Consider the following 15,446-nt stretch of genomic DNA (forward strand, 5'->3'; position numbering starts at 1 on the left):
TGATATCATGACCAAAATAGTGTAATGTATGGAGCGCTTTATCTTGGATGTTTAAGCTCATGTGTGCTTATGTTCAACTTAAATTTGATCATTATCCTGTCAAATATTAAAATGAGATTTGTCATCATGAATTAATTATAATCCTCGAATTTTTAATTTGAGTTACACCCACAATAAAAACACCAAAACAAACCGACATATAAAAGCAAAAGAATCAACAAAAAAGAAAATGATTTCTTCTTCCATGTTGTGACATAGTTCCACCACAAAGGGAAGTTTTGGCTCATGCGGAGCATCAGTTAAAAAAAAAGTTTTGTTACTATCTGCCATTACTTTATATGTGAATCGCCTGCTCTTTCTTTATTCTGTGTTTGAAGTAAATAAGCGGAAGGTGACTCAATGAAATTCAAGATGTCATGTCAGGTGATCAGGAAGTGTATTTGATACACACAGGAAATATTCTGGTCGATGCCAGCTTGTTTCTCGGGGAAGTAGAAGAAGGTTGCTTTTTTGGGGGGTCAGTACGCTTAAACTGAAGTCAGAACAGACAGTTCAAGTTTCTTATAGTGGCTCACGTCGGGGTCGTCGTCCTCGCACTGCTCCTCTGCTGCTCTGGGGTCATCCTTTATTACCAGCTGCTGAATCGATCCCTGTAGAAGGAGAGGAGAGGCCGATGATACGCTGCTTTGATGGTCCAGAATGACAATTATGTAATAATAATTTTTACACACGACGGTGATAAAATATGTGAACTGCTCAGCCTCAAACAAATCCAAAATCAAAATCAACACATACTTAAAAAAATATGTCATTGAGGGTTAGACACTTTTTATTTATTATTATTATATATTAATTATATTTATATTTATGAATATATTGTGATTAATTATTAGTTATTCAATTTAAGAATTGGTGATATGGATCACCAAGTGTGCACATTTTTTATTATTATTTACATATATTATTGAAATGTATTTCCATTTATATTTCTACATTTGCTCCTGTTTCTCCCCATATATATTCACACATTTATTTCCATTTAACATTTAATTTTAGCACTTTTTTCGTCATTTTTTTCATGACATTTTTGCATCAGTTGAGCTGATACCTATGAGTGACTGAGCCAAATATTATAAACATGTGTTCATCATTCATATGCTCAAAAGCCACCAAAAACATGTTTCTCTGAAATATATATAAAAAAAGCAAGCCAACAATCTGCTTCTTGATTACAATGAATCATATCACCAATTTTATGTTTAAATATAAATGTATTATTATAATAAAGAAAACAGACATGATTGCTGCTGATTTGTTTATAAGTATTTTCTCATTTTGTTTTGTTTAGTTCCTTGCTCTGCTTCACAGGCAGGAAGAATATAACTCATAGAAAGTAGACTCAGTCTACTATAGTGGAAGGGAAGTGAGGTTAGTAGCCAGGGATCGGCGGATAATCTAAAATACACACAAATTAAACCAGTTAGGAAACAAGGAAAGGTTATCAAATGAACTCACCACAAACTTTTCCAGGCCTGTGCTTCCTGCATTTGCGACAAATATTCCAGAGTTGTGTGAGAAGGTCAGCCCCTCAGGCCTTCGATGGAAAGTGGTCCTCTCTGCCTCCCCGCAGTCCATGTAAAGTCGTACCTCCTCACGCTCCACCACCACCTGACATGTCATGGACAGCTTTATTGTTTCTGTTCTAGATACGTGAACGGGGTTTGTGTTTTCTCACAGTGAACCGTGTCCACTGGTCAGTCATGTCTGGCACGCTGAAGGCTGCTGCTTTGTGGCTGTGAGAGGCCAGCTCTCGGTCTGTATAGTACAGCAAGATACTCTGGAGTCCATCTCGGACTGGGGTGAGGGCCAAACCCAGCTCCACCACCTTCTGGTGGGCATCAGTGATGGCAAAGAGGACCCCACCCCTGGAGCTGCTTGGGCGCACCTGCAATAACAACCAAAAAAACAAAATCCAAATGATCCATATCATTCCAAACCACAACAATAACATGACTCAGATGAACAAGAATATCTTTGCAGTTGAAATACAATGTTTAGGTGGTGCTTTCTAAGAATGAACATGATTTTTAGGCTCAAGCGGTGAATGAAGATGTGGGGAACAGCATAAGTGAGCAGCAGTATGGTTTCACGTCAACAAGAAGTATGTGAGGGTTGTTCTGGACCTGTTCAAGGTCAGTGAGTCGGGGGTGGGGCGTGCTGTAGGAGTGATGCAGGAATTCAGGATGATTCAATTGGTCATTTCTCAGTGAGTACCTATAAACTGGGATGTGGGGTACTCCAGGGATCAATTTTAGGACCATCTCTTTTTAACATTTAAATGGACCAACTTGGTGATGTCATCAGGAGATCTCAGCAAGAACATTCAGGGTTCCATTCCAGCTCTGGACCTTTCTGGATGGAGTTTGCATGTTCTCCCTGTGCATGTATGTTTTTTCTGAGGGTACTCCGGTTTCCTCCCAAAGACATGCTCACTAGGTTGCCCCCTTGTGTGTGTGTGTGTGTGTGTTTGTGAATGGTGTGTGTGCCCTGCATTGGACTGGCAAGAGTCAGGGTTCCTTCTGTTTTATGTACGTATACTACTACTACTACTACTACTATTGATAATAATAAAGCAAAGTTGTTCCATTGGAGATTGCGTTTTGTGCTTTTATCACTTCTAGAAAAGTTTACTATGACACTCTCCCTTTTTGGGGTCCCAAAGAAAATAAATAACTTCTGTCAAATATGATATAACTCTGAAACATGAAGTCTCCATACTGGCATTTTCGTTTTAACTAATCTGGTCGTCTATTAATTGTTCCCATGGTTAGATGAAAAATAAAAGTTAGTTTCCTTTAGTTATTATGGCCTGTATCAGTGGATCAGACAGTGTTATATTTATTTAATTGTATTATGTTATCAAGTTGATTTTATGCTAAATCGCTTTTTGAACCCACACATTCTTTCCCCAGTCTAATTTTATTTTTAACAGTCTCCTGAGGTGCTCGCTGTCTGCTGCACTGGCGGCCGGTCAATAGGGGGTGCTGTGGCACTGGACCACACCTCATATTACCTACATAAATCCATATAGTATGGTGAAAGCATGTCATTTTTTTTAAAGGAACAAAGTATCATATTTTGGAGAAAGCAGATCCATGCTCAGTTCAGGTAACAGGAAAGTACAGCACAACAGCTTAGCCAACCACAGGCATGAAATGTTTTGTTTAATAGAGCTGGTTAGGATTTTTGAATACACCATGTGCGCTAAAGTCTGCAATCCACTACTAGAATTAACATATGCAGTTAGTTTCAGTCACTACTGTTGGTCCAATACCTTCCACACATGAGGTCAAAATTGCTTGCTTCTGCTCAATGCCATTTATACTGTGTGTATCACAGGAGTCTCATGTTACCGTGACAATGATGGCAAAGTCCTTGTAGAAGGCCTCAGCCAAGAAGACCTTGGTGAGTCTGCCGATGTTGGCGTCAGGTCCGAAGTTGTAGGCTGGAAACCCCTCATACCCAGGGGTGAAGGACACAGAGGGAGGGAGGGGCACGCCAATCAACTCTGTCAAGTCCAGGTGACCCCGCGAGTCTAGAAAAGAAAACAAAAACATAGGGTGTCTTTTAAAACAAATGTAATGAGGTTCAACCAAGTTAATACTCCTGATAATATAAGTTCCAGCTGTCAGCCCACATTAGACTGACAGAGCAGCGTCGAACATCCTGACATACATGTCTGTAATTGGGCCTGACCTGATCCTCTCTCTTATCCACGCCTCAGTGCCCAGCGTGGAATGAACATAATCCCCTCAAAATAATGACACACACCCACACAGAAATTGGAGCAATTAGCGTGTGTGTGTGTGTGTCATCATTCACGCGCCCCAGACCTCAGCAGACAGACTGAACATGTGGGGGGTCTCCTACTCCTCAGACTGACCATGTGGAAACATACCTGATTGCAGGGTTTGTCTGCGTAGCTGCTGTGTGTCACACGTCCACAACACTGCCCATAAAAGCTGGACTCACAGTCTCACTCACTGGTGGTGCTGAGGGCAGACGCAGACACCCACCTCCAGCCCAGATGTGCAGTGGTCCAACCAGACAGTCATCATCATCGAAACTTTGATGGTTTAAGGTCAAGTCACTTGAAGTCACTTGATTTTGGCTTAATACTCGCCGCCCGGTGAAAGATATTCTTAGTGACAACTTGGAGTGTGGCCATGGTCCTGATGCAGACGGAGGTTAATTCCTGGAGAGTTCTCACGATCCAAATTAGCCGGCCCAGAGATGGAGAGCTCCAGAGCGAAAGGACGGAGCCAGCTCCAGTTTGGAACTTGACTGAAGGCAACCCACTTTTTTTTCTGAAGTGGCCTCAGTGAAAATGTTTGGCACTCCACTTGTACTTTGTTCAACAAAGCAACATGTCAGTGACAATAGATTTGCTTCAAACTTTGGTCCTGTCTATAATTTCCTTACTGGAATGAAGAGTAGAATCCTGTCTTAAGTAGTAGTATTTGGTGAAAAAGTTCTCTCTGGTTCATCTGTAGCATTTTACTTTTGTATGCTCATCATGCAGCCACTGACCACTGCTAATGTGTTTTTTTTAATGAATGAAAAAAATTGATGCAGAGATAAAGAAGGTACAGGATTTTAAGTACTTAGGCTCAACTGCCGAGGGCAATGGAGAGGGTGAGGAAGAGGCGAAGAAGCAGGTGCAGGCAGGATGGAATAATTGGAGAAAAGTGTCAGGTGTGATGTGTGACAAAAGGGTGTCGGCAAGGATGAAAGGGAAGGTGTCCAAAAGTGTGGTCAGGCCAGCAATGTTGTATGGTTTGGAAACAGTGGCACTGAGGAAAAGAGAGGAGGCAGAGCTGCAGGTAGCAGAGATGAAGATGCTGAGGTTCTCTCTGGGAGTGAGCAGGATGGATAGGATCAGGAAGCAGTAGATCAGAGGGACAGCACATGTCAGGTGTTTAGGAGACAAAGTCAGAGAGGCTAGATGGAGATGGTTTGGACATGTACAGAGGAGAGATAGCGATGGTGGGTATTGGTTGGAAGATGTTGAGGTTGGAACTGCCAGGCAGAAGGTGGAGAGGAAGGCCAAAGAGGAGATTTATGGAGGTGGTGAAGGAGGACATGAGGTCTGTAGGTTTGAGAGAAGAGGAAGCAGAGGGCAGGATGAGATGGAGGAAGATGATCTGCTGTGGCCACCCCTGAAGGGAATGAATGAAAAAAAATATTGGAAGGGCAGAATTGAAATCTTTTGAATAGTTGTGGAAAGTGGTCGTGAAGAATGTGATTTCACTGCACATCAGAGCTTGTAAATGTTATATGTTTGGTAAAAGGCGGAAAACTTCCATATGTGTAGTTGCAGCGTACTAGCCAGTGAATAAGAGTTATAAAGAACCAATGAGCATCTTACTACATTCCACCCTGGAATGGTCGTCGAAGGTTCAGCGACCATTGCTACTGCTATTGAGATTGTTATAATAGGAATCATGAGCAAGCCATTTTTTATGAATAGCTAATATGTGTTGCTGAAGTGTTACCAAAATATGGCGCTGAGTAAATTATGGAATGTAAGTAAGCAATCTTTCCTGACTAATTATTTCACAAGATTAACAATATCTTCATGTTGGAATGATATGAATTCAAAGAAAAGGACAAAACCAAACACAGTGACTATAAATACTAAATTGAAATAATGAGGTCAAACGGTGATCTAGCTGATTAGCAGTGACTCTCACTCCCCCTGCGGGGACTAATCTTTCTCATGATCAGCTTTTGGAGACTTAAAAAAAGATATTACGGGCCGCCTTCCACCCCCCCACACAAAAATTGTGGAACGCAACCCTTTAAACCCGTCTCGACCCAGTAAAGCTCCTGGCTGCTCTCCTGAGATTTGGGATCAGATGTTGTGCAGGGTACATGGAGGTACCACTGTGGCACATACCATCGCAGTGCCGTTCAAGGAATTGTTTTTGAAGCAAACTCTCAAAACAAGGTACAGGAAGCAAATAAAAATAATGTACATACCGCACTATCTGCAGGTTTAAACCTCCGCAATGCATTCAAGCTGCAGTACATGTGTGCAAATACAGTGGGGAAGTTTTGTAATAGTTTGACTGTGGCTGTTAAACTTCCCTTCAGCAGAACTATAAAATGGTGGTATATGATCTCTACATCAATATGAAGTATTTGTTTGTTGTGTTGTGCTTTAAAACACTGCTGACTTAACTATACTATTGAGTCATAGCATCCAAATTACTCTGTAATACAGTTCGCCATAATGTAATACAACATACATTTAAATATATAAATATATATTCTTAACTAACTAACTAAACTGCTTCACACTGATGTAGCAAGAGAAAAGAAACAAACAAAAAACCACCAACAACTTGATCAATCCAGTGAATTGAAACAAGTGACAGACTGCTCACAGCCTCCCCTCTCCTCAGCAGCACTCACCACTTTTCCAGTGTTTTAAAGGTCTTGAAGTGGGTCTGGTCGTGCTGCTGGTTCCAGCAGAGTTGTCCTCTGTGGACGGAGTCCCAGCTCCAGCAGTGCTGATGTCCAAGTTAGACAAAACCGAGATGGGAGTCGGGGTCTCTGGGTGAGTGCTGATATTCAGAGCTGCATCAGTAGCCTGCTGATTCCATCCTAACCAGCCTGCCAAGCCTGGGGTGGCAGAAGGCTCCGTGGTGGTGATGGCAGATGGTTGGGGAGAGCTGGGGATGCTCTTTGGGCTCGCCCAAATGACGTTCCACCACTGTGCCTCCACAGAGGAGGCCAGGAGCAGGACAGCAGCCAGAGACAAGTGAAGCCTTCCCATTCTCTCCCTCCAGATTTTGAATGGGGACTGGATGGGCGCTTCTTATTGATGTCCTTTCTCTCCCGGTCAGTCTGTCCTGCTGTGTGTGACTCCCTATATTACTCCTCCTACCACCTCCATCTCCCCCACCCCTCTTGGCGGGTCTTTCCGCTCCCACCACCAGATTACAATCCCTCAATCTATTGAATGCTTGCTTAAGAATGGTCATATGCTTTCCTCACTTAGCTTAACTTAAAACATGACCAGCTCACCAGTTAGCAACGACTATAGCGTAGAAGGTATCAATAAAGGAATCATATACAGTATGTAATTACTCTATAATACAGTTTGCCATAATGTAATCTAATATAATCCAATATAAATTTATATATATAAATATCTATACACATTGATTCTAAATGATACTATATATATATATATATATATATATATATAGATAGATAGATAGATAGATAGATAGATAGATAGATAGATAGATAGATAGATAGATAGATCGTTCAACCCATGGAGAAGTAGTCCACAATATTTACATGGCAAGTGAAGGAGCAATCAAACTGAAGAGTGAGCAATTAAAACGTGTGGGCTGCAGCTCATTGAGGGCACTGAGGCCCCGCACTCACAAAGACTCGACTGTTCTGTGGCACTAAGCCGGTCCAAAAGGATGGATGGAACACAGAATGAACAGATCCCAGAGTGAAGGGGTTTGTTCATTACACGCTAGTGTTATGGCTGTGTCTGCACTTGGCTTGTTTGATGTGCCAAAGAAAACTTGGTGATACCCTGAAGGTCAAACTGCTAAGCCAAAACGACACTTGCCCAGCTTCACTGCTGCAGCCTTGGTGTCTTCTCTGAACAGCCAGTCCAGTTTCCTTCAGTTAAAAATTATATCTAAAATCAGTCAAGCCAACGATGACATGCTGATATTTTCCCGTAATTCTCTCATGTCCTCCTCACGCCTCTGAAGGTCCACAGGTCAGCAGTGTGGGTTCACACAGGTTCTACAAGACGACAGCAGGTCAGCTTCAAATATTTGTACGTTTTGATTGACAGCTCTTTTATGTGTTGGTTGTAGTAGTAAGAGGAGAAGTAGTACGAGCAGATGTAGTGGTGATGGTCGGGGTGGTTAGTGGCAGTCGTAGTAGTGTTCGTAGTTGCAGAAATAATGACAGTGGTCAGATAGAAATAAAAGTGATAGTAGTAGTAATATTCATTGTACAAAGAGCAGTAACAGAAGGGCACTGGATTTGTTTGTCTTTTACTCATATCAATGGTAGATGAGGGGCAGAAAACATTCAGCGAGGATGAATGAGAGCTGCAATATGATGAGGCTGCAGCTGGATCTCAGCTCCTGAAATGTTCCTCAATTTAAAAGTAACCCTCAGAATCTGAATCAGTGATGAGATCAGTGATAGATACAGTATATCATGCAGTATAATATTGTGTACAGTACAGTATAGCATCCATTCTAATTTATGCTATTCTATATGTAGCATTTGGTTCTTCAGTGTTTGGCATGACAGGACATTATTCTTTAGCTATTTTAAGATGGACAACACGGTGGCAGTTGCAGGTTCAATTTCATGGGGTTTGCATGCTCTTCATGTGTGCAAGTGGGTTTTCTCCGGGACTCTGGTTTCCTCCCACAGCCCAAAGACTTGCTGACTAGGTTAGTAGGATACTCTAAAATTGGCCCTAGGTGTGTGTGTGTGTTTGTGCCCTGCAATGGACTAGTGACCTGTCCAGGGTGTATTCCTGCCTCTCACCCAATGACTGCTGGTATATGATACAGCACTCTCTGCAACCCTGAACAGGACCCAGCGCTGGTTAACTCAAGCTGTATGGATGTATATATTTTAAGATGTGAACTGGCAAGAAACTCAACAATAACTAAGTAGGGTGGAAGACACAAGTGACGTGGGCACAGCTTTTTGTGTCAGTCCTGAGACATGCAATTAAGGCAGGAAAAAAAGTACTGGGGTTCTATCTAATGAAGCAGATGATAGGTTTACCCTGAAGAGTTTAGAGAGGGTTGAGGAAACTGTCTGTGAGGCTTTGGTTGATAAACCATGTCAGAGCTGAGGGGGCGAGGAGAGGACGGACAAGAGGAGCGAGGGAGTGTGGACAATCCATCCATGTTGAACCTGGCGTCTGTATAAACATCTTCAGCTGGATTCAGCCAATTGACGTTCAAGTTGTTGACATACAAGAGCATCTGGCTCGGCCCACTCTCTTCAGCGATTACTACTGCTGGTAACTCACAACTCACTGGTCCCTCACAGCTGCATCGCTGGTGAGAATTGACAGCCTAAACAGAAGTGGATGATTCCAAGGTTCATTAGCAACAATAACTTTCATGTGCTGGTCTATTAAACCACATTGTTCAGAGTGTTTTTGGCCCCTCATTCTCATGATAACCCCGTTTAGGGCCTCTGGATTCCTGGAAGAGTTACCCTTTCACCCTTCACCTCTCTCTCACATCCCACTCTACCTAGCAACCGCCCCAACAATAAACTCTAATTGGTTTACTGTCATTACCAATCGCACGGGGAGCTATGAATTTATTCCCAGAAATAAAGGATAGATAGTGCAAGATAGTGCAGGAGAGCGAGCTGCAAGTCACAAGACCCACACACATGGCTTCATGTGCCAGACTGAGTTTCATCTTCACCTCAGTGATTGAGTGTAACTGGAAATGTACTGAAGAATGGACAGACATTTTACACCAGGGCAGGAAAGACTTACATTACTGAGTAGAACGAACAGTTAGAATGGTGGTCATGGTATTGTATAGTGAATTGTTTCAGGAGAAATACTTACTGGCAATCACAACAAAGACGTCATTTTTCTCAAGTTTTCTTTCCTCTATTAATGTACAGATGTGAGAGCAAACGCCAAGTATTCGCTTATTTAAAATAAGTAAATAATGCCACCTCTTCATGACCTGTATGTCTCCAGGACCCAGAGACGTGCAGGTCGGATCAGAGCCGACCCTTCTCACCCTGGTCATGGACTGTTTGTTCCTCTTCCCTCTGGCAGGAGGATGCGGTCCATCCAGACCAGAACCTCCCGTCACAGCTTCTTCCCCTCAGCCGTCAGACTGTTACATTTGTGATCAGCCTTTGTTATTCTATTTTATTTTATTTTATTTTATTAACAGCACTTTATTTCGGAGCACTTTCCTAGTTGGTGAACCCCCACTGGCCATGGCAATAAATTCTATTCTGATTCTGATACTAAAACTCGAATTGTCTCTTCGCTCTGTCACCTTTGGCGCCATCTAGCGCTCTACAACGAGTAGCGCCAGGCCACAGCTCTCTCTCTCTTCTCACCATTAGAGAGCAGTAGAGGACCGGGGGGGAAAAGCCTGAAAAAAAAGTTTAAGTAAGTAGAATTTGATCCCTTGTCCACCATAGATATCCACCGGCATTTCATCTCCTGCATTATTATGGACAAATGTGGCTTCATTTCTCTTAATTTAATGTTCATTATACAAGACACTGGCCTGCTGGTGTGTGGCCTACATTTGTGTCTACCTGCATCCGCTCTCAAACTAACATGACCTTGTTCATTTATAACGTTCACAAGTGTCCCATCGACTAGAACTTAACTTGAAATGCCCCCCGTCCCCCCGAATCCTCCCAAACACACACCTCACACACGCTCACACAGTCAAAGAAGTCAGTGTTGTGAAGCTGTTTTTCTCTCGTACTTCCTCCCTCTCTAGCTTCCCTCCCCCCTACATGATGTGTTTTTATGTCATATTTTAAGACCATGTTCAGTCAGGACATGCTGTAATACATTCAGATGCTAGCACATGCAGCCCCGTAGTTTCATCATGTAAAGCAGGAAGTTCCTGAGAATGTTTGGCCTTCTTAAGGGTCATGATAGGATCAGAAGGAAAACCATTAAGGACGGTTAACTGGCCCAAAGCTCGTAGAGATGTTTAGTAAACAGATGTGGACAGAGTCTTCCAAAAGAAACTTCAAATTACGGCCTGAAGAGGGACTTTCTTGAAAGTGACAGAATGAACAGGAATAAATCAAGTTTAGTTTTTTGCATGTTCCTTTTAGAGCGAGGGGATTTCACTCCATTACGGAGCTGTGAGTAGGTACATGACTCTTTCTCTGCTACCATTACATTGAGGTGTGAGGTCAGGCTGGACTGTTACATGCCAAAAGATTGCTCAACCCTTTCTCACCTGCATCTATTTTGTGATCTTTTCTGTTCTTATACAAGAAAAGTTAAGGTATTCATTCACCGGTCAATATCTGTCTCCAACCGTCAATTCAGATGAAGCTAATGTATATCGAACAGTGCTACAAATATTCTCCGGTGAGCTTATACACACTAAACAATAAGGCCATTCATTGTCCCTTTTAACAACCGATCCACAATCTAAAATGAGCCTGAAAATAGGCATCAATTTCTCTCAATACCAGGTTAGTTAAACAGCCGTAATCCTCCCTTCAGTACCTGGTCCTCCTCCCTCTGCTGCTGCGGCAACATTGGACCCATCGCCTGCCTTTTCTTGGATGCTTCCTTTACAATTCATGTTCAATAGCTCAGCTAAACAAATTGTTGTCTCTTCAGCGGACTGGGACATGCCACATTTCAAGGTATGGAGGGGAGATACATGCTTGGAGAAATGGATTCTGTGTTCTGATTTTCATTTGTAGTTGTCAAAATGTAGTAATACATTTTTATGTATTTAATAATAGAATAATGGATACAAGTATGAGGCTTCATGAAACAGTGTCCACATTATCAGAGCCCACCAGATGGTGCTGTTGGTTTAAAAATAATCTGAGTTTTCAGCAAACTGGTTGCTCAAATCCAAATATGTTAGAGCACAGAGTGCCATCTAGGGGGTTCTCAAAATAAGGACACACTGTTTCATGAAGCCTCATCACTAGAGGAATTCATTAAATTCAATTAAAAATGGTTTACTCTAATAACAAAGTGAGGTGAAGTGAGGTGAGGTTTTTTTTTTTTTTTTTTTTTTTTACACGTATTCAGATCAGAAACACTAGTAATTATTTGACTGCCCACAGCTGGTGTGCCACATGGGGACCGTGTGGTGCCAGCATTCTGGGAGAGTAGTTAGAGGATGAATACTTAGTCACTTTATAAGGTGAACAAAACCGTATGATTCCTACTCCTTCCATGACACAGGTCTAGGTGAAACTAGAACTGTCCAAAATGGACCATCAGCAACTTCTTGGGCCCAGACTGAAGAATTGTGCCAGCCTGTTCGCTGGGATTTTCCACACCACCTGAACCTTTCCATGGGGCTGAACAAGGTGCCTTGCATCTGGTAAACCTCCTGTTATGATGTCAGAGCGCCAGCTCTAGCTGCCCAAGGACCCATGCAATATAAAGAGCAACGATACAAGGAAACCATGTGACCACAATTGCAGGAGTGAAAAACTGTCTGCATTGGATTAGAGAGGAAATCCTAAGATACTACTGTCCACCTTGAGACGAAAGCCCTGTTTACACATAGCTGGGTACTTTTAAAAACAAAGAAATATCTCCCTGTCTGCACCCAACTGATGCGTTTGCATGTTTGCATTTGCAAATACAGATGCTGCTTTATTTTAAGGTGGGGCAGAGACATGTTTCTGTAACCAACAAAGAGAAAGTGATGCATTGCTGTTGTTGCTATTTTAGGGATTCCGATTGGCTAGCGTGGGTTCCAGCTTTTGGTTACACTGCCATCTACAGTTTTGGAATGTCCTGGCAGTGGACATAAATGGGTCGCTGTGATCGCAATGTTTTCTGTGAAAGGTTAAGTATGCACGGAATAATTTTTGAAAACATAACATCTAATAATTGCTGCATCTGTGTAAACAGGGGCTAAAACAGATTTGTTTTAGTGTTAGTGCACTCGAGCCACAAAGCTACAGACTCTGCAGCAGACGCTCTTAGATAGCAAAGACTTTTTAGAGGTTTTATAGATATATATGTAGATATATTTGTTAGAAATGAATATACATAAATATAAATGTCCTTGCCTCTTGTCCTCCTACAAATAATTTGTGCCATCTGGTCACTATGTTTTGTAAACAGCTATAGAAAAAGCCTTAGGTATTAACGGCATTTTAATATAAATTGTTAAATAGAACTATTTTGCGACTTTGTGCGTACTAAAATGATACATCATTTTTGCATTTCAATTATCAAGATGGCTTGTTACACATATGTCAGGTTCTCACAGTAAGGGGATCTTGTTTTTCCTACTCTGAATGATGCTTATGAGTGACTTCAGAACCACTGAATTACCGTAACATGGCAACATGAAACACTGTGTTAACAATACATCGACACAGCTGATCTGGCTGGACGGATCAGAATCCAATTTCTTTGGCTCAGGTTTGGTGTTGGGTTAGCTAGCTTCAGAAACACAACTTCAAATTTGACAAACCAAATTTGGGCACCACTATGAGTATTGCGAATGTGTTGAGGTGAAGGGGCTGCTGTTAACTAGGTTACCATAAAATCAGCTGATCAGTGAAGAAGCAAAGCCCCTTTTTGAGGGAGAAATCTGGATTACATCAACGTTCTTCACCACAGAAGTCTGGTTTTATAAAATGATTTGGCTCCTGCAGTCAGTCAACAATCATTATTTGGCAGAATGTAGAGGTCACTCCTCCTGGGCATGTTAGACGGGGGATGGTTTCCATCCAACTGTCGTCCTAAGTGAGGGACGTCACCTAGCCAACCAGCAAGCATGCGAAGGCACGGATGGGTTGTGTGTGAGACAAAAACACCACCAACCTGCTCCCAATTAAATCTCAACAGGATTGTAAATACTGAAACAAGTTGCTTTCATCTTCCTGTGTCATGACCGTGAAACCAAATAAGAAGAGCTTCCTGTTCATGTGGAACTATTGCTCCACAGATTCATGTGCGTGCCACGGTGAAGATGGTGAGTGAGTGTGTTTAGTCTGTGTGTCTGTCATTCTGATTTCAGTTTTGGAGTCATAGTATTATTAGTACGTGTGAGAGGGGGCTTGATGTCTGCAATGAACATGTGCAGCTCTGCTCATCTGTGTGACAGTGTCTGTGAGCACACTGACCTGTTTAAGTGTAGCATGTCTATGCACACTGTTGTTTGTGCATGTTGTCATGTGTGTCATCATGAGATCAAAAAACAAACAAAAAACACAAACAAAGAATAGAAACCTCCCTCAAAAACATTTGAACACCAGGTGTTGACATGACAACCCAGCCTCCTCCACCTAAACCTATCTGCAAGGACTTCTTTTTGGAGGTGTTCTGTAGATTCCTTACCATTTATGAATGCCCCAAAGACTTCCAATTATTCCCACTTTACAGCTGGTGACCAGGTGACCAGCCCTGGTGAAGCAGAGCCAACATTGCAGTGATGCAGCATCAGCTCAGGCAGGTGGCAGTCCTGAGCCAAGACTCATAAGGATTTTCAAAATCTCAAGCGATTTTTTTTTTTTTTAATCAGTGAGGGACCCCACACATTAAGACAAAAAGACGACACCACACAGAAAGGCTCTGCCTAACCACAGGTCAAGAATCACCTCCTCCCAAGTTAGAAATCTAGTGGGTTATCGCGATAAAACAAAGTGGAACCATCTCAACTTGCATCGTAAAAGTGCATCCGATGAAGAATCCTGCGAGAAACATTGCAACAACTAAATGATTGGAACACATCTGCAACTCGTGGAACTTAAGACGCTGCTGCGACACAGGAAGGAACCTACCAGGTGTGGACGGCTGCAGATCGCAGTGGGATTTTGCCTTCATGTCAATTGCTGCCAAACCCCCTGTTTTGCTTATTATTATCATCGTGTGTGTGTGTGGGCAGCTTCAGACACCAGAAAATGAGATCTAAAGCAACTACACTGAATAGCTATGTTACTGTGATCCCCTGAAGAATACTTCTAAGCAACTACCACAAGGTTGCATTGCTTGACCACTGCGCACACTCTTGGCACTGTGACACTACTGCCACCTGCTGTGCTACTTTTACTGTTAAATCCTATGGCAATGAGCTGCTATTGTATTTAACAGTATGTTGGGGAAACAAGTTCAGGTAAAAAAATAAATAAAAATCACAGTGGGGTTGGAAATGAATGGTTTGGCTTGGAACACTCTGGAATATCTGTTTAGTTATATGCACTCTAGAGATTTTGGTATGAATGTAGAAAGGCTCATTTGTAGATTTTTAATATTTTAACACAACAGCAGTTTTGTGTTCACTCCATGCAGCAGCGGTGGGAATGAATAGGAAACATGATGGCACCTGAATGAAAGGCCCATCATGGAAAATGCAGCAGACGGGTCCAAAGCAATTCTCACTTCCCATTTTCCAATGACTGCTATTTTTCCCATTCGAGAGCATAGAGTGGAGCTTAACACCGGTAGCTTCCACAGTTGCTCCATTGTGCTGACCGTTTCAATCAAAGCTGAACGAGCGCCGGCTGCAAATACTCTGCGGAGTCCTGAGGTAATGTGGGTTGGACCTTTTTCAGACTATTTTCAATAACCACAATTCATAAAAATATAGGGTTCTGTTGAGGAAAAGAGGGGAGAACAAGTGGAAAGAGAGTGGAGCTATTGTCTAACAACA

At 42.3% G+C, this 15,446-nt stretch overlaps 1 protein-coding gene across 3 annotated transcripts in view; it reads right to left on the reverse strand.

Moving 5' to 3' along the window:
* col15a1b (collagen, type XV, alpha 1b) overlaps window positions 1-15,446 on the reverse strand; it is a 36,944-nt gene that overhangs the window by 17,410 nt on the left and 4,088 nt on the right. Inside the window, exons 1-5 of one of the 3 annotated variants that reach the window (XM_053882946.1) lie at window positions 6,478-6,899; window positions 3,414-3,595; window positions 1,736-1,945; window positions 1,516-1,668; window positions 576-650 (exon numbers count right to left, since the gene is read on the reverse strand). In XM_053882946.1, the coding sequence (XP_053738921.1) occupies window positions 576-650; window positions 1,516-1,668; window positions 1,736-1,945; window positions 3,414-3,595; window positions 6,478-6,841 (984 nt within the window). In that variant the 5' untranslated portion in view covers window positions 6,842-6,899. Of the gene's footprint in view, window positions 1-575; window positions 651-1,515; window positions 1,669-1,735; window positions 1,946-3,413; window positions 3,596-6,477; window positions 6,900-15,446 lie in introns of those variants that run through there. The other 2 variants (XM_053882947.1, XM_053882948.1) reach the window with 2 other exon arrangements.

Source organism: Synchiropus splendidus, chromosome 13 (assembly GCF_027744825.2).
Source record: "Synchiropus splendidus isolate RoL2022-P1 chromosome 13, RoL_Sspl_1.0, whole genome shotgun sequence".
NCBI classification, from domain to species: domain Eukaryota; kingdom Metazoa; phylum Chordata; class Actinopteri; order Syngnathiformes; family Callionymidae; genus Synchiropus; species Synchiropus splendidus.